The 18,336-nt window shown below is 42.6% G+C and overlaps 1 protein-coding gene across 1 annotated transcript in view; it reads left to right on the top strand.

Annotated features, from left to right (window-relative positions):
- The first annotated feature begins 285 nt into the window (after positions 1–285).
- SLC35F1 (solute carrier family 35 member F1) overlaps positions 286–18,336 on the top strand; it is a 313,760-nt gene continuing 295,709 nt past the window's right edge. The window contains exon 1 of the mRNA XM_075268074.1: positions 286–781. Coding sequence (XP_075124175.1) covers positions 672–781 — 110 coding nt within the window. The 5' untranslated portion in view covers positions 286–671. The remainder of the gene's footprint in view (positions 782–18,336) is intronic.

Below are 18,336 nucleotides of genomic sequence, written 5' to 3'. Positions count from 1 at the left end.
TGGTTGGTGCTGAGAGATAACAGATGGCAAATGGTACAGGGTAATAAGGGAAGCTTGATCATAGACAACTGCATCTTTTTTCCTTACAAGGATATAAGCAGCATTTTTATATTTATACTGTGGTTATTTTGGTCAGATTAATAAAAGTTGTATTTTATTGCACTTTTCCCCTCTGTGCTTTCCATGGAGAGACTACAAGTCCCGTCATGCTACTGGCAATTACTGAGAGCCGGTGTAATGACTGAAGCCCTGTGTTGGCGCCCTCTGCTGGTCTGTGGAGGGGCTGCTCTGTACAACGTGTGCTGAGGGGAGCACAACCCACCAGCTCGGTAGCCTTGCGGATCCTGCTGCACACCTCCCTTCTCCTCTGGCCACACAGGCTGCTCAGAGCTGACAGGGACAGATCAGCACCGGGACGGGTTACAGGACTGCTCCCCTGGAGAACCCCCAGCCACCTTCACTCCCAACATCTGCACCTGAGGCTTGTACGTGTGATCTGGAGATCCCTGGGTGCTGACCAACTGTGTGACTTGTCCTATAGACATCACAGAACCTGTGGCTGCTCCCTCCTTCTCCAGCAGGGCCAGTGAGTGTCTATAGTGTCCTGGATTGCAAGCTCCTCTCCTTAGGGAGCCAGAAGATGCGCCCTGCCCTCTGAGACTGGAACAGCGATGATTCCCGAGCAGGCAAACCATGTTGTGTCCACCATTGAGAACCTACCAGCAGAGAGCATGTCTGCCAACCCCAGCCCTCTGCAGAGGGTGAGGAAAGTGTTTAACAGGTGAGAGGCCGTCTGTGTGACAACTAGTGACAAAGTGACACATATCTATTGTGTAGTGTCCTCAGAGGTGCAGGACTACAATGGAAGATAACAGCTCACATCTAACACAAAGCACATCAACCATTTAGTATGGATGAGGGGTGACCTTATATCATAGTCTGTATATATATAGTATATAGTAGTATATAGTATATATAGTATATATAGTATATATATATATAGTCTAGCTTCTCTAGGATGTAGTGGGGTATATGCATGTATACGGTGGCGACCTCTCAGCTATTGTTACCTGTAGAATAATCAGCTTTGGTCAGGGTAAGGAAATTCCTTCCTCTCCAGTAAAAGCCTTGAACTATTCCTAGCAGCAGATCAATCAGTTCTTCGGTTTACCTAGACTCATACTGCTCACAATGACAAGCTGCAATGAAGAATAGACTTCCTGGGGTCAGCCTTGTGTTACATGGAGCTCACAGTGACTCAGACTATTTTGGTCATTGAAAGTAATCATTTACAATATATATTTAGCTTTAAAAAATATTTTTATTGTAATGACAAAAAAGTTAATCTGAGAAATTGAAGAGCACATCATTTTATGTCTATCTTGGGTTGTGTTCGCTTTGAGTTTAATGTCATTTCTTGATATGGTTCTTAATATGTTTTTTTAATGAATTTTTCATTTAGTAACATAGAAGGTTACATTGAACATCTTCAACTTAGATCCGATTTAGTCTTTATGTAGTTTAGGTCTCATATACAATGTGGTATCATTTAGTAGAAATATATAGCAGTAAGTTATTGTAAAAGTTATAGTCTCGGAAGGGTACTTGTCTGAAGATTTACCCATGTCTATAGGATTACTGGTCATATTCTATACTAAATTTGAGGGAGTCACTTTCTCCTCTGTGATGTTGGTCACTAGTATATAGCAGTGGTCCACGCGTGATGGCGACCAGTTATGTGGCATATGGTAAAGACCTGGGGTATAGCTACAAGCCAATATTCACACTGACACTATATCCTAACCTATGATTACTCTAAATGTGGATGGTATAGTACCAGTGTCATGGTGAAATATATTTTTTTGCAAATGTTTAAAATTTCATGTTTTTTTTTTTTTTATTTCTAAGGATTAAACGTGTTTCTCCTAAAATTCTGATGGGATTTGTCTCGGGTATTCTCTCAATCCTGAATGTGGCTCAGAAGGGGCAAAATGTTTGGCCTTTGGTCTATTCTCATTAGAATGTGCGGTTCCTGTAACAACCCTGCTTATAGTGTAATGACTTATGACAGTTCAGTATGTGGCAATTGGATATTTGGGTAATGTAATTGATGCTGATCTGTTGCTCTCTTTATTGTTTGGGTGCACTAGTTTACACCCCCTTGCCATTCCTCTTTCTGGTGCCTATTACATAAACTGAGGTTAAAGTTTTTCTGATCTTTTATAATGCCTCCTCTCATCATTCTTTGTCCTGTATATAGTCAAAGATGGGCAGCTGATGGGCAACTATGAAACAAAAACCGCAGTAGAGACCCTTATGTGTTGTAACCTGTGTAAGTAGCTGTGAACCTCTGAAGATTTAGATTTCCAGTGATTCCCAACAGTCTTTCAACACCCAGGGGTGCCTTGGAATCCTACCAGGGGTCTTCCATATTTTGGCAAGGAGGACAACTGGAGGCTTCATGCAACATTTCTGCATTCTTTTAACGCCTTTTGTCTTTTGGTAAAAATTATTTGGTAGGGATTCCCGAGGTGATTTTCTGATTACCAGGGGTGGCCAGAATCCGAAAAGGTTGGGAAACACTTATTTAGATATACATTTCTGGCTAAGCATTGAACTAAAAAGCCAATCATAGAGTCTGTATGTAGGATCTGTCCGCTCTTGGAGTTGTTCTTTGGTCAAAAAATAAAACAAGAGGGAAATGTTGTGTCTATTATCCAAAGAAGATGGTGACGTGGCAGATCATATATCAGATTATATCTATTATGGATCATGTAAAAATGGAAACCTTATGGCCAGTATTTGAGACTTAGAAATCCATTTGACTGTCAGGATTGGAGAGCACTGATCTCACATGTTTAATAGGTATTAACAAGGCATATAAGTTTATATTTTTACCTGCCAGAACCTACTGTATAATATTTCATTTTCTTATTATCTTTTTTTTTATATAACCTTTTGTAGGGGATGTTTTAAGTGTAGAATTTGATGGCCTATCATTAGATTAGGTAATCAGTATCACGTTGGTGTACATTCATCACATATTTGCACTACCAATCCATTCATATAGTGGACCCCCATTCTCATAAGCGGTGGGGTTACCCACAGTATTAATACATTTTTTTTTTTTTTTTTTTAGAAAAGGTGGGAGGAACATTAGTCAAATGAGCATTCAGCCAACTGCTATCTAGAGTGTGGGCCAGGTAATCCAGATGGGCCATCAATTTGAGATAGGTGGTGGATCAGCTGTGCTGCACAATAATATACTTTTAATTCGGATGGTTATTGGTACCGCAGCAGTATCCAAATCTATGGGACACTGCTACATTATGGATAACTATCGCTGTATCGCTATCACATGTAAGCAATGCCGGGAGCTGCACACTCCACTAAGCACCTGACAGTAGGATCCCCATCAGTCTAAAATTGATGGCTTATCTTATGGATATAGCATCAGTTTTTAGAAGGTAGATAACCCCTTTAAGTCCTCATAGTTATTGCATGTGTCTGAACCACATACTGATGCAACAATTGCAGTATATCTGTGTAATACAGAATCCATATTCTTTTTGTGCCTCTTTATCTTGTCACTTTGAGGCATGCATTTATCCTTAAAGCAGTTCTATTTAATGGACAATATTATACTGTACATCCTTCTCATCATAAATTCTTTTTGCAAAATATGTGAGAAAAACTTATTTTCTTTAATGAAAATTGTTATTTGTGATTTTTATGCAGGATTGTATAACTTCGAATGTGTTCATGGGGCCAAAGCTTTGGTTTTGCAAAACTCTCAGGGTTCATGGGGGTATTCTAACCTCTCTTTAAGAACGTATTCACATATTGTCATAATACACATAGACAAAGGGACATGATTTTGGGGTAATAAACATAAGATTGACAGATATGCAGTAAAATGATTATAGTGAAGAGAAGATAGACTGTGTTAACAGTATCCCTATAGGTGATGGGGTGCCCAAAATCTACAGTCCTATGAAAAAGTTTGGGCACCCCTATTAATCTTAATCATTTTTAGTTCTAAATATTTTGGTGTTTATAACAGCCATTTCAGTTTGATATATCTAATAACTGATGGACACAGTAATATTTCAGGATTGAAATGAGGTTTATTGTACTAACAGAAAATGTGCAATATGCATTAAACCAAAATTTGACCGGTGCAAAAGTATGGGCACCTCAACAGAAAAGTGACATTAATATTTAGTACATCCTCCTTTTGCAAAGATAACAGCCTCTAGTCGCTTCCTGTAGCTTTTAATCAGTTCCTGGATCCTGGATAAAGGTATTTTGGACAAACAATTCAAGTTCAGTTAAGTTAGATGGTCGCCGAGCATGGACAGCCCGCTTCAAATCATCCCACAGATGTTCAATGATATTCAGGTCTGGGGACTGGGATGGCCATTCCAGAACATTGTAATTGTTCCTCTGCATGAATGCCTGAGGATTTGGAGCGGTGTTTTGGATCATTGTCTTGCTGAAATATCCATCCCCGGCGTAACTTCAACTTCGTCACTGATTCTTGAACATTATTCTCAAGAATCTGCTGATACTGAGTGGAATCCATGCGACTCTCAACTTTAACAAGATTCCCGATGCCGGCATTGGCCACACAGCCCCAAAGCATGATGGAACCTCCACCAAATTTTACAGTGGGTAGCATGTGTTTTTCTTGGAATGCTGTTTCTTTTTGGACGCCATGCATAACGCCTTTTTTTATAACCAAACAACTCAATTTTTGTTTCCAAAATGAAGCTGCCTTGTCCAAATGTGCTTTTTCATACCTCAGGCAACTCTATTTGTGGCGTACGTGCAGAAACAGCTTCTTTCTCATCACTCTCCCATACAGCTTCTATTTGTGCAAAGTGCGCTGTATAGTTGACCGATGCACAGTGACACCATCTGCAGCAAGATGATGCTGCAGCTCTTTGGAGTTGGTCTGTGGATTGTCCTTGACTGTTCTCACCATTCTTCTTCTCTGCCTTTCTGATATTTTTCTTGGCCTGCCACTTCTGGGCTTAACAAGAACTGTCCCTGTGGTCTTCCATTTCCTTACTATGTTCCTCACAGTGGAAACTGACAGGTTAAATCTCTGAGACAACTTTTTGTATCCTTCCCCTGAACAACTATGTTGAACGATCTTTGTTTTCAGATCATTTGAGAGTTGTTTTGAGTAGACCATGATGCCACTCTTCAGAGGAGATTCAAATAGGAGATCAACTTGCAATTGGCCACCTTAAATACCTTTTCTTATGATTGGATACATCTGGCTATGAAGTTCAAAGCTCACTGAGGTTACAAAACCAATTTTGTGCTTCAGTAAGTCAGTAAAAAGTAGTTAGGGGAATTCAAATCAATAAAATGATAAGGGTGCCCATACTTTTGCACCGGTCAAATTTTGGTTTAATGCATATTGCACATTTTCTGTTAGTACAATAAACCTCATTTCAATCCTGAAATATTACTGTGTCCATCAGTTATTAGATATATCAAACTGAAATGGCTGTTGCAAACACCAAAATATTTAGAACAAAAAATGATTAAGATTAATAGGGGTGCCCAAACTTTTTCATAGGACTGTATTTCGTATAGTCAAGTGGCTTCTAATGGCTTTTGGTGCAAACTCCCTTCCTCATGGAGGGAAAGCAGATAGGAGCACGTACTGCTGATGTAATAAATTATAGACCGCATTACTGAGGAAAGGAAATTATGAGCTGATGTAAAGTTTTATTGTTAAGATCAGAGGCGCACTTTAAATGATTATTAGCAATAACATTAATTCTGACATGCTTGCTCATATGTTTTATAATACTTGATTTATCACTTTACTATTACAAATCACATCAACCTCATATTAGATGAACTGTAATTTACAGATTTATATCCATTTTGTGAAGTATGGAGAACTACCTTCTAAATAGGAAATCAGTTATTTAGTAGAGATGAGCGAACAGTGTTCTATCGAACACATGTTCGATCGGATATCAGGGTGTTCGCCATGTTCGAATCGAATCGAACACCACGTGGTAAAGTGCGCCAAAATTCGATTCCCCTCCCACCTTCCCTGGCGCCTTTTTTGCACCAATAACAGCGCAGGGGAGGTGGGACAGGAACTACGACACTGGGGGCATTGAAAAAAATTGGAAAAAGTCATTGGCTGCCGAAATCAGGTGACCTCCATTTTAGACGAATAGTGGATTTCAAATCCGGGTCATATGAGAATGTGAACTTTGTGACTATGAGACAGGGATAGCTGTACAGGCAGGGATAGCTAGGGATAACCTTTATTTAGGGGGGAATGTTATTAAAAATAACTTTTTGGGGCTCTATCGGGTGTGTAATTGTGATTTTTGTGAGATAAACTTTTTCCCATAGGGATGCATTGGCCAGCGCTGATTGGCCGAATTCCGTACTCTGGCCAATCAGCGCTGGCCAATGCATTCTATTAGCTTGATGAAGCAGAGTGTGCACAAGGGTTCAAGCGCACCCTCGGCTCTGATGTAGCAGAGCCGAGGCTGCACAAGGGTTCAAGCGCACCCTCGGCTCTGATGTAGGAGAGCCGAGGGTGCACTTGAACCCTTGTGCACCCTCAGCTCTGCTACATCAGAGCCGAGGGTGCGCTTGAACCCTTGTGCACACTCTGCTTCATCAAGCTAATAGAATGCATTGGCCAGCGCTGATTGGCCAGAGTACGGAACTCGACCAATCAGCGCTGGCTCTGCTGGAGGAGGCGGAGTCTAAGATCGCTCCACACCAGTCTCCATTCAGGTCCGACCTTAGACTCCGCCTCCTCCGGCAGAGCCAGCGCTGATTGGCCGAAGGCTGGCCAATGCATTCCTATGCGAATGCAGAGACTTAGCAGTGCTGAGTCAGTTTTGCTCAACTACACATCTGATGCACACTCGGCACTGCTACATCAGATGTAGCAATCTGATGTAGCAGAGCCGAGGGTGCACTAGAACCCCTGTGCAAACTCAGTTCACGCTAATAGAATGCATTGGCCAGCGCTGATTGGCCAATGCATTCTATTAGCCCGATGAAGTAGAGCTGAATGTGTGTGCTAAGCACACACATTCAGCACTGCTTCATCACGCCAATACAATGCATTAGCCAGTGCTGATTGGCCAGAGTACGGAATTCGGCCAATCAGCGCTGGCTTTGCTGGAGGAGGCGGAGTCTAAGGTCGGACCTGAATGGAGACTGGTGTGGAGCGATCTTAGACTCCGCCTCCTCCAGCAGAGCCAGCGCTGATTGGTCGAGTTCCGTACTCTGGCCAATCAGCGCTGGCCAATGCATTCTATTAGCCCGATGAAGTAGAGCTGAATGTGTGTGCTTAGCACACACATTCAGCTCTACTTCATCAGGCTAATAGAATACATTGGCCAATCAGCGCTGGCCAATGCATTCTATTAGCTTGATGAAGCAGAGTGTGCACAAGGGTTCAAGCACACCCTCGGCTCTGATGTAGCAGAGCTGAGGGTGCACAAGGGTTCAAGTGCACCCTCGGCTCTCCTACATCAGAGCCGAGGGTGCGCTTGAACCCTTGTGCAGCCTCGGCTCTGCTACATCAGAGCCGAGGGTGCGCTTGAACCCTTGTGCACACTCTGCTTCATCAAGCTAATAGAATGCATTGGCCAGCACTGATTGGCCAGAGTACGGAATTCGGCCAATCAGCGCTGGCCAATGCATTCTATTAGCCCGATGAAGTAGAGCTGAATGTGTGTGCTTAGCACACACATTCAGCTCTACTTCATCAGGCTAATAGAATACATTGGCCAATCAGCGCTGGCCAATGCATTCTATTAGCTTGATGAAGCAGAGTGTGCACAAGGGTTCAAGCGCACCCTCGGCTCTGATGTAGCAGAGCTGAGGGTGCACAAGGGTTCAAGTGCACCCTCGGCTCTCCTACATCAGAGCCGAGGGTGCGCTTGAACCCTTGTGCAGCCTCGGCTCTGCTACATCAGAGCCGAGGGTGCGCTTGAACCCTTGTGCACACTCTGCTTCATCAAGCTAATAGAATGCATTGGCCAGCACTGATTGGCCAGAGTACGGAATTCGGCCAATCAGCGCTGGCCAATGCATTCTATTAGCCCGATGAAGTAGAGCTGAATGTGTGTGCTTAGCACACACATTCAGCTCTACTTCATCAGGCTAATAGAATACATTGGCCAATCAGCGCTGGCCAATGCATTCTATTAGCTTGATGAAGCAGAGTGTGCACAAGGGTTCAAGCGCACCCTCGGCTCTGATGTAGCAGAGCTGAGGGTGCACAAGGGTTCAAGTGCACCCTCGGCTCTCCTACATCAGAGCCGAGGGTGCGCTTGAACCCTTGTGCAGCCTCGGCTCTGCTACATCAGAGCCGAGGGTGCGCTTGAACCCTTGTGCACACTCTGCTTCATCAAGCTAATAGAATGCATTGGCCAGCACTGATTGGCCAGAGTACGGAATTCGGCCAATCAGCGCTGGCCAATGCATTCTATTAGCCCGATGAAGTAGAGCTGAATGTGTGTGCTAAGCACACACATTCAGCACTGCTTCATCACGCCAATACAATGCATTAGCCAGTGCTGATTGGCCAGAGTACGGAATTCGGCCAATCAGCGCTGGCTCTGCTGGAGGAGGCGGAGTCTAAGATCGCTCCACACCAGTCTCCATTCAGGTCCGACCTTAGACTCCGCCTCCTCCAGCAGAGCCAGCGCTGATTGGCCGAATTCCGTACTCTGGCCAATCAGCACTGGCTAATGCATTGTATTGGCTTGATGAAGCAGTGCTGAATGTGTGTGCTTAGCACACACATTCAGCTCTACTTCATCGGGCTAATAGAATGCATTGGCCAGCGCTGATTGGCCGAATTCCGTACTCTGGCCAATCAGCACTGGCTAATGCATTGTATTGGCTTGATGAAGCAGTGCTGAATGTGTGTGCTTAGCACACACATTCAGCTCTACTTCATCGGGCTAATAGAATGCATTGGCCAATCAGCGCTGGCCAATGCATTCTATTAGCGTGAACTGAGTTTGCACAGGGGTTCTAGTGCACCCTCGGCTCTGCTACATCAGATTGCTACATCTGATGTAGCAGTGCCGAGTGTGCATCAGATGTGTAGTTGAGCAAAACTGACTCAGCACTGCTAAGTCTGCATTCGCATAGGAATGTATTGGCCAGCCTTCGGCCAATCAGCGCTGGCTCTGCCGGAGGAGGCGGAGTCTAAGGTCGGACCTGAATGGAGACTGGTGTGGAGCGATCTTAGACTCCGCCTCCTCCAGCAGAGCCAGCGCTGATTGGCCGAATTCCGTACTCTGGCCAATCAGCACTGGCTAATGCATTGTATTGGCTTGATGAAGCAGTGCTGAATGTGTGTGCTTAGCACACACATTCAGCTCTACTTCATCGGGCTAATAGAATGCATTGGCCAATCAGCGCTGGCCAATGCATTCTATTAGCGTGAACTGAGTTTGCACAGGGGTTCTAGTGCACCCTCGGCTCTGCTACATCAGATTGCTACATCTGATGTAGCAGTGCCGAGTGTGCATCAGATGTGTAGTTGAGCAAAACTGACTCAGCACTGCTAAGTCTGCATTCGCATAGGAATGCATTGGCCAGCCTTCGGCCAATCAGCGCTGGCTCTGCCGGAGGAGGCGGAGTCTAAGGTCGGACCTGAATGGAGACTGGTGTGGAGCTATCTTAGACTCCGCCTCCTCCAGCAGAGCCAGCGCTGATTGGTCGAGTTCCGTACTCTGGCCAATCAGCACTGGCCAATGCATTTCTATGGGGAAAAGTTAGCTTGCGAAAATCGCAAACTGACAGGGATTTCCATGAAATAAAGTGACTTTTATGCCCCCAGACATGCTTCCCCTGCTGTCCCAGTGTCATTCCAGGGTGTTGGTATCATTTCCTGGGGTGTCATAGTGGACTTGGTGACCCTCCAGACACGAATTTGGGTTTCCCCCTTAACGAGTTTATGTTCCCCATAGACTATAATGGGGTTCGAAACCCATTCGAACACTCGAACAGTGAGCGGCTGTTCGAATCGAATTTCGAACCTCGAACATTTTAGTGTTCGCTCATCTCTATTATTTAGCTTTTATTTATGATATTCTGTTCATGAATTTTCATTAATATGAAATATGAATGGGTCTAGTATGAAGAATGCAATTCATCTTCTTGCTGGGATCACCTGAGTGGAAGGAAGAGAATCCACTCCAGATTGCAGTGTGACCCAGTGTCAGTCAGCATGCATACAGCCACTGTTACTTAACTTTTTAGAAATTCCTCCTGGGCAATAATAGGGCATTTGTTGAAGCTGTTGAGAGATACCCATTTATTCTATAAAAGGAACATAGGCCACTAGTGATTAATGAACTGTCCAGACTGAATGTGCTGTTCTTTGTGGCGCTGAAACAGGAAACACATCCAATATAGGACTTAGAGAGTCCTAACAAATGGACCTCAGCTGTATAGTGACATGGCGACATGTGTCCTCAGAGTATACTGGGCCTCTCCCGAATGCTCGAATTAAATCACTCAAATGATTTTCATGCAGTTACATGTCTAGACAGTCTTAGAATATGGATGTTGGCCAATGTGAGTTAATTCCTCTACTGTTAATTCACTACATTACACAACTGACGTATTTATCTAAAATATATCAGTATATCATTTAGGGGCCAGAAGGAAACAAGTAAATGGATGAAATTTATAAGATTTATAAAATAAATTTATTCCCTCCTACATCCTTTATGTTTACAGAAGTACCCCATACAAAGCTGATAATATGTGTTATCACTACTGTAGGACATGACAAAGATATTCAAAGAACACCAACGTGTGAATTCCAACCTTATACACTGACCCTTATTGCCTTAAAGGGGTTGTTCAGGATATTTTAATACTGGGACAACGGGCAGGGTAAGGTGAAACCTAAAAAAAAACTTTAAAAAAACCCATACTCTCCTGTCCCCGCTGCTGTCTGGTCCAGCCTGTTCCGTGGAAGCCTTCACCACACGTGACTGATTGGGCTCAGCGGTCACAGGAAAGGAACCAAGACGTCACCAGTGACATATGCAAGTGACGTCCCAGATCCTCTTAACCTCTTTAAGTATCTTGGAGATGCAGGTCCCACTTCTTGACCCATACCTATTTCCATAATTGGGATTTGCCTGATTTTCTATCCCACCTGATGAGTCAGTCTCTTACTGTCTCATGCCATAGGAAAGTAAATGAAGTGGTGGCTGCGTTGTTTGATCTTTCTTTTCACTTCTATGGAAGTCACATAAGTAGTTAAAAATATCTGAGCCACAACTGGATATGCCAGAAATGTGTAGCATAACAATGTTCCTTTAAGCTGTGTAGTAGGTATAACACAGTCGATTAATTTTACTCATATTCCTTTTATATATTCTGCATATATTTCTTAGTTATCTTAGTCTTCGGTGCTGATAACATTGCTATTCAGCAGAATGCAGAGTCTGCAAACGGCTGCCATTTTTGGTTGCCATCCAACATTTGTTACCAGAAACAGCGATGTTGAAAAAAAATAACTTATATTTCCCAGTATCTGTTAGGGAGCGTTCACACTACCGTCGGTGTCCGACATGTAGTGTCCGCTCCTAGTGTCCGCTCAAAATCTGTCACGGACACTAGGAGCGGACACTAGATGTTTCCGTGACACCTGTCATTCACTTGAATGGGCATCGGGTGCGTTCTTTTGCACTCCGTGCCCGTCCTTCCCTGTCCGCAAGAGAAGATGTCCGACTTCTCAAGCGGACAGAGGAACCCTGCATTATGTCATTGATTAAATACCATCTTAACTGGAAAATAACTTGTAACACATGAGTAGTAGGTCTGCTTACAGTGCTATTCTTCCTGTCAACCATGGGGCAGTAACAAAAAGTAGCCCATTATCAATTAATGTTTCATTTAGGTGAACCTGACCCAGCACCATAAAGCCCCATTCACATGACCGAGTGTACTTCTGATGTGGGGCAGAGTTTAGAATGCAGTGCACTCAAATGGTACATTTTCTGTTGCCTTCATGCCTATGGGGGCTTCTGATCTGTTCTATTCCGATGACACGGAGCAGGTTTGGAGCAGCTCTACAAATAGCCGTGTACATGGGGCATAAATGTCTTGATCAACCAATAAAAGAGCTGCTCTTTTGTAAGCTGATTATATCTTTTATCTCAAGGATCATATTCAGACTTGGAGCTGAAACTCTCTTCTCATATTGCACATAGCTTTCAGTTTTTAGCATTGATAAGGGCTAGATATTTTCTTTAGCGGTGTCTCTGTTATCTGTGTATGTAAATCCAGAGATAACTATGCCATTTACTACAATCAGAAGCCCTGGGCAAGAATCAGCCGTAAACCAGGAAGTGGAGGGGAGAGGAGACAGAAGGGCAGTTGAAATCCTGAGATGAAAATAACCCCTTAAGGCCATGGCCCCATCCATAGCGTATTCTGGTTAATCCCATGCACACATTGCAGAAAAAAGTCTGCAGTGGAAATGCTGCGATTTTAAAAACACTTGCACTTTTGTAACTCACAACATGTCAATTATACCTATGGAAAACGCTGGCATTTTCGGTACAGGTATAACAGAAGAAAAAAATCCACAGAGGAAAACTCGGTGGCCTTTCTTTGAAAACTGCTACCGAAGAAAACATTTCTGCAGCGTTTTTTTGCAGCAATTTGCTGCATTGGGCCTTAGCCTTAAGTAAGAATGTTAAAATCAATATAGTTGAATGGGGAGGAACAATCATTGTAGCGATCTTTTATCCCCATTGTACTAGGCCAGTGCAAATGGGCACCAATTGATGCATGGTTTGGCTTGTGCTGTCGAAACATTGGGCAGTGTAATAGGACCTTTATATTTTATACAGAGTGAACCAATAAGTATTTGGACACCCATGCAAATGTAGATATCTGCGGTGCCTTCCGCCTTTAAATATGTAGGAAACAGCATTGGCATTAGTCGCATACAAGATGCCACGAAGTGCAGAGTTGTCCGATTTCGAGAAAGGGGTAATTGTGGGGTACCACAGAAATTGTCGATCCTTAAGGGACATACAGGTAGCAAGCAAACTGAATTACCCAAAATCGACAGTGGCCTATGTGAATACAAAGTGGAAAATGAACGGTGATTGTCGGAGCGTGCCCTGAGTCGGCAGACCTCTGAAACTGGGAGATATAGACTGATGGGTGCTGGCCAGAGAAATTCAGAGGAACCACACCCAACCGATGGCTCACATACACCAGGAGTTTTAACAGGCATCCGGGAGTATTATGTTGATCAATACCATCCGTAACAAAGCATCTGCTGGGTTCTACCAACTATTGAATATGAATAAATGGTGTTTTTCTATTCTACCACAGGTGTCCAAATACTTATTGGTAGAAAGTGTATTAGGTACTGATATCTCCCTATTGACATTGCTGGGCTGAGAGTAATGCCCCCCCAGACAGTCCAAGTCTATGGAAGAAAACTGTCCGGGGCAGTGCACCAATATCTCCAGCACTGGGGTGCATACCGGGAAAGCCAAATTCACTGATGGCTTTCTAGTGGTATATAATACCACACATCTATGAAGATGTGAAAGGTCCTCTTTAAAGTATCTTCTGCTTTGTTCATTGAAAGGTCACGCCAGCCACCCTTATAGAGAATTTTATAAATATTTTACTCTACAATTACACAGTTTCCCCACAAACTGAACATAGATTCATCTCTACAGAAATTGCCTGATATACAGTGTATGAAGTGCAAAGTAAGAGTTACCTAACAATTTCTGCTATCTTATTATGGAAATATAGTACATTTACGGTTCAGAATGGCTCCTAACTGGACTTAAAATGTATTAGATTTTTTTACCGCAGTTTGCCAATTCAGCAATTCACACTATGTTGTTTGCCTTCTGTAAGGAAGGGCTCAAGATATTGGCGTGACACATCAGTTCCTGCCCTAAAGGGCAAGAATAATATTAGTAGGATCTCTTGTGGTTGGCATTAGTGATCCTAGAACCCGCTGTGACTCTGGGCAATGGTTATGAAAAAATCTCACCTCCTACTCTAGATATTATAAAACGCAATCTTGTAGGAAGAAATAGGCATTGGAAATGGTACAAAAGATGTTTACATCCTAGAATTGTCTGTCAACCATTATAGTTTGAGAAATGTTTGATAGCTGCGACTTTTGCCATATATATGCAATAAAACAATAGAAAATATTCATCATTCTATAATCGAACATTGTAGTAAATAAAGTTTAAAAAAGTCGTATTACTAAATAATCCTTCACCCTGCTTCAGGAGACAGCAAAGATACCGTAGGTTAGGCCTGGTTCACATCTGCGTTCGGTATTCCATTCAGGGAGCCCCTGAACGGAATACCGAATGCATGTAAAAAGTGGTTTGCTAAAAAAAAACACACGGACCCCATAGACTATAATGGGGTCCATGTGTTTTCCGCACTTATCATGTGAAGTGGAAATTAGCTCTTGAAGTACTCTTCTTTCCACATGACTCGTGCGGACACCACGTGGAAATCATACGGACCCCTTATAGTCTATGGGGTCTGTGTGCTTTTATTGCTTATTCAAGGAAGATGTACATACAAGTCCAGGACAGGATTATCTTATTTTATGTTTAGAACAAGCTTCTTAACTTCCTGCAGTTGTGTGTATTGTAGGTTGAGCCTTACTGGTAGATCACAGCTAACATACCTTATTTCTATTTCTGTGTAACTGTGAATATTATACAGGGAGACTGAGAAAGGTTTTACTTTTATCTTTGGATATCAGGTATTTTTAACATATACTATGAATAAGCAATAAATGCTTAAAGGGTTTTCTCGGACTAGGATAGTGAGTACCTATCCATAGGATAAGATCAGGGGATAATAACACTCCTTAGGGAGAGTGAGCACCTTCACAGGCAAATGGAGACTTACAAGCCATTTCTGCTCCACTGGGGGATTATGGGAAAAAATATGCAAATCTGTTCTCCAGGATGTAATTAGGAGAACAGTGCCTCTGTTTGCTGCCCTCTAGGGGCAGCCCCCTTAACATCATGCATGACTTTAATAAGCCTAATAACATAATGCAGGGATTATTGCCAAACTAGTATTTCTATTCCAAAAGGAACAGATTCCCAGCTGCGGACAGCGCTGTTTCAATCTGTTGGATGTCTTCAGCACAACGTAGGGATACTAGGGCAGCAAAAAGAGGCACTGTTCTCCTAATTACATCCTGGAGAACAGTTTATCCATAGGATAGGACATCAATATTAGATCCATAAAGTCTGACACCCGGACTCCCACCAATCAGATGTTTTGAACAGCTTTTGGCACTTGGGTGAGCTCCACTTCTTCTGCCAATTACATCACATCCATTGGTTACATGGACATGCTGTTGCTCAGTCCCATTGAAATGAAGGGAGATGAGCTGCAATACCATGTACAGCCACTATGCAGTATATGGCACTGTGCTTTGTAAGCAATTAAGACGCAATGGCAATCAATATTACAGTCCTCATGCTATAATACAGTATTTCCCACATATAGTGTATTGCACTTCTGGAGAGCCTTTTTCTACCACTAAGAAGGATCAATCATTCCGTACAATGAACATAGAATTGATGAAGCAGTGGGGGGTGATGACATAGTGTTTTTTTTTATAGGACTGCAGGTCAATTGTATTCTTTCAGAGCTTCATTATGATGCACAATCCAAAAGCTTTATATGGCACTCCATCTATATGATATATGCAATATTTAAGGATGCAAAGTAAATATTCGGGAATAATGCGGGTGCACCAGAACAGGAGGAATGCTCTTTTATCAGCAAATTCTTCTTCACTGTGGATGCTGTCTGTAGAGATAAAATTTCATTTAATAGAATGTGAGAGAGAAATGTTAGAATTGTATGATTATTTTTCTTCTGGAAAATGCTTATAAATATTCAGTATTCTGCAATTTTCTTTTCAATTATCTTGCCAAATCATTTTATAACACTCCACAAACCCATTACCTCCAAATAAGAAAACAGTAGGCTCTCCTATTGTTAATAAAACCGAATCAACAAATGGCCAACGACTTCAGGAAGATTGTCGGGGTTTCTTCTAAATGTTTTTTGTTATTTAACCTTTCATGTAAAGGACCACTCAGCCTAAGAGACATGTTACCAACATAAAAACCTAAGGCTGACTCATATATACATTAGGATATATTGGTCAAATTTACATTAACTATCGGGGCACAACTGATACAGCGTGTTATTCCTAGTACAGCACATATGGCACTTAAAGACAGTCTGTCTCCAAGATGCTTTATGCCATACATCATTTCATTGTCACTGTGTCCCCGTGCTACCTTTTCAAACTATAAGGCCCCTCAATAATAGTATGTAAATTAACTATTGTTCTCCAAGTGGGCGGTGACCACTTGGTCCTTGGTGATAAGTCCTCTTTAAATGCATTTCTAATATACTGTAAATGAGAAACCACTAAATTTAACAAAAAAATATAGGTAAAACATCCACCAAGATTTACTAGGTGACTGTTTCCACTAAGGCTTCATGCATATGACCGTATGCAGTCTGCGGGACATTGAAAATGGCAAGGATGATACACGTATTGGTATCAGTGAGTCATCCGTGGTTTCTAGTGACCCATACATTTAAATGAATTAACAGATCTGCAATAACGGAAAGGTATAGGACCTGCTACATAATTTGCAGCTCTTTAATTCGGTCCAGTGAAAACTATGGCTGTGTGTATAGGCCCATTGAAATAGTCTATAATTTTATGTGCAGTTCCGGATAAAAATACGTTGGTGTGCATGAGGTAATCCTTTAATAGTTACAGCAACATAGTAATACAGATACAGGATAATAAACAGTAATATATTACAGAAGTAGATACATATAAGCTGAGAAAAAAACATACTAGGAATCCAGAGTAGCTGAGGAAGAAAATAAAGGAAGACTTCAGGATCATTTAGTTCTCTGTACAGAGTGATCTTCGCTTGGTCTGATGTAGATTATGTAGCCTGACTGGGGTTGGAAGGAAGGACCTCCGATAGCGCTCTCTCTCACATTTGGGGTGAAGCAGACGGTCACTTACAGTGCTGCTAAGTGCCATCAAGGTATCATACATGGGGTGGGATTTATTCTCCCACATGGAGGTCACCAGGGACAGTATCCTTCTGTCACCCACCATCTGTACTGGGTTCAGGGGGCTCCCCAGAACAGATCTGGCCCTTCTAATCAGCCTATCAAGTCTATTCCTGTCCCTGGTTGATATACTGCTCCCCCAGCAGGCTACACCGAAGAAAATGGCTGAAGCAACCACAGTGTTGAAAAAGGCCCTAAAGAGTGGCCCCTGGACTCCAAAGGCCCTCAGCCTCCTGAGCAGGTAGAGCCTGCTGTGACCCTTTCTGTGCAGTGCATCCAGGTGATCAGCCCAGCTCAGTTTATTATTGAGGATCATACCCAGATACTTATAGGTCTTGACTATCTCAATACATGATCCTTGGATCTCCACCAGGATCGGAGCACTTCTCTGTTTACTTACACAAAATTATTATGCTTCCTTTTATTCTTTATTTTTCAAATATAGATATGTAGCTGGAGTGAGAAGATATCTATTACTCATTTGTATTGTTGATCTGTTGTTTTGCCGAGTAAATCTGTTGCTTAAAAGGGTTGTCCAGGATAAATTGATCTTTCTAATCTAAGCTAACCCCCTCCCCCCCATCTACCTTCTAAATTACTTAGTGTACCAATAATCTATATTTACCTAGATCGCCTGGCAGGAATATTTTCGTAATGCCACCTATACTAACCCGCCCCATCATACTTGCTTGTCTTCCGATCAGGACCTTCTGGGCACTAGATGTCAATTCTTCTGGGCGTCCAGCACCTTCTCTTCTTGACGTCTTGTGGTCGCCCATGCCTGTGCAATAGAGCCAGTGTGCTGGCATACACAGTAGCCCAGAAGAAGTGATGACCCGTGCCCAGAAGGTCTGGACCAGAAGGCCTTTTTTAAAAAATGATTTTTATGCCCAGAAAACTCCTTTAAGGTTTTGCAATAAAGAACCTCTGAAGCTTCTTTTTGCTTTGGGTTTGGACATTTTTGTCCAAATATTGGTTTTGGACCAAACTTGTTCAGATAGAACCAGAAGTGAAATTATTATACTCTGGGGTCCCAGAAAGATTACCTGACACCATGTAGAGATGAAAGAAGGTGAGCATAACTGTTTATTTCTTTTACACATGCTATGGGCCTCTACCTATAATAATTTCACTTCTGGTTCATGGGTGACAAAC

Source organism: Leptodactylus fuscus, chromosome 3, assembly GCF_031893055.1.
Source record: "Leptodactylus fuscus isolate aLepFus1 chromosome 3, aLepFus1.hap2, whole genome shotgun sequence".
NCBI lineage: Eukaryota > Metazoa > Chordata > Amphibia > Anura > Leptodactylidae > Leptodactylus > Leptodactylus fuscus.
The sequence above is the reverse complement of the archived record's forward strand: the minus strand, read 5'-3'. Positions and strand labels throughout refer to the sequence as shown.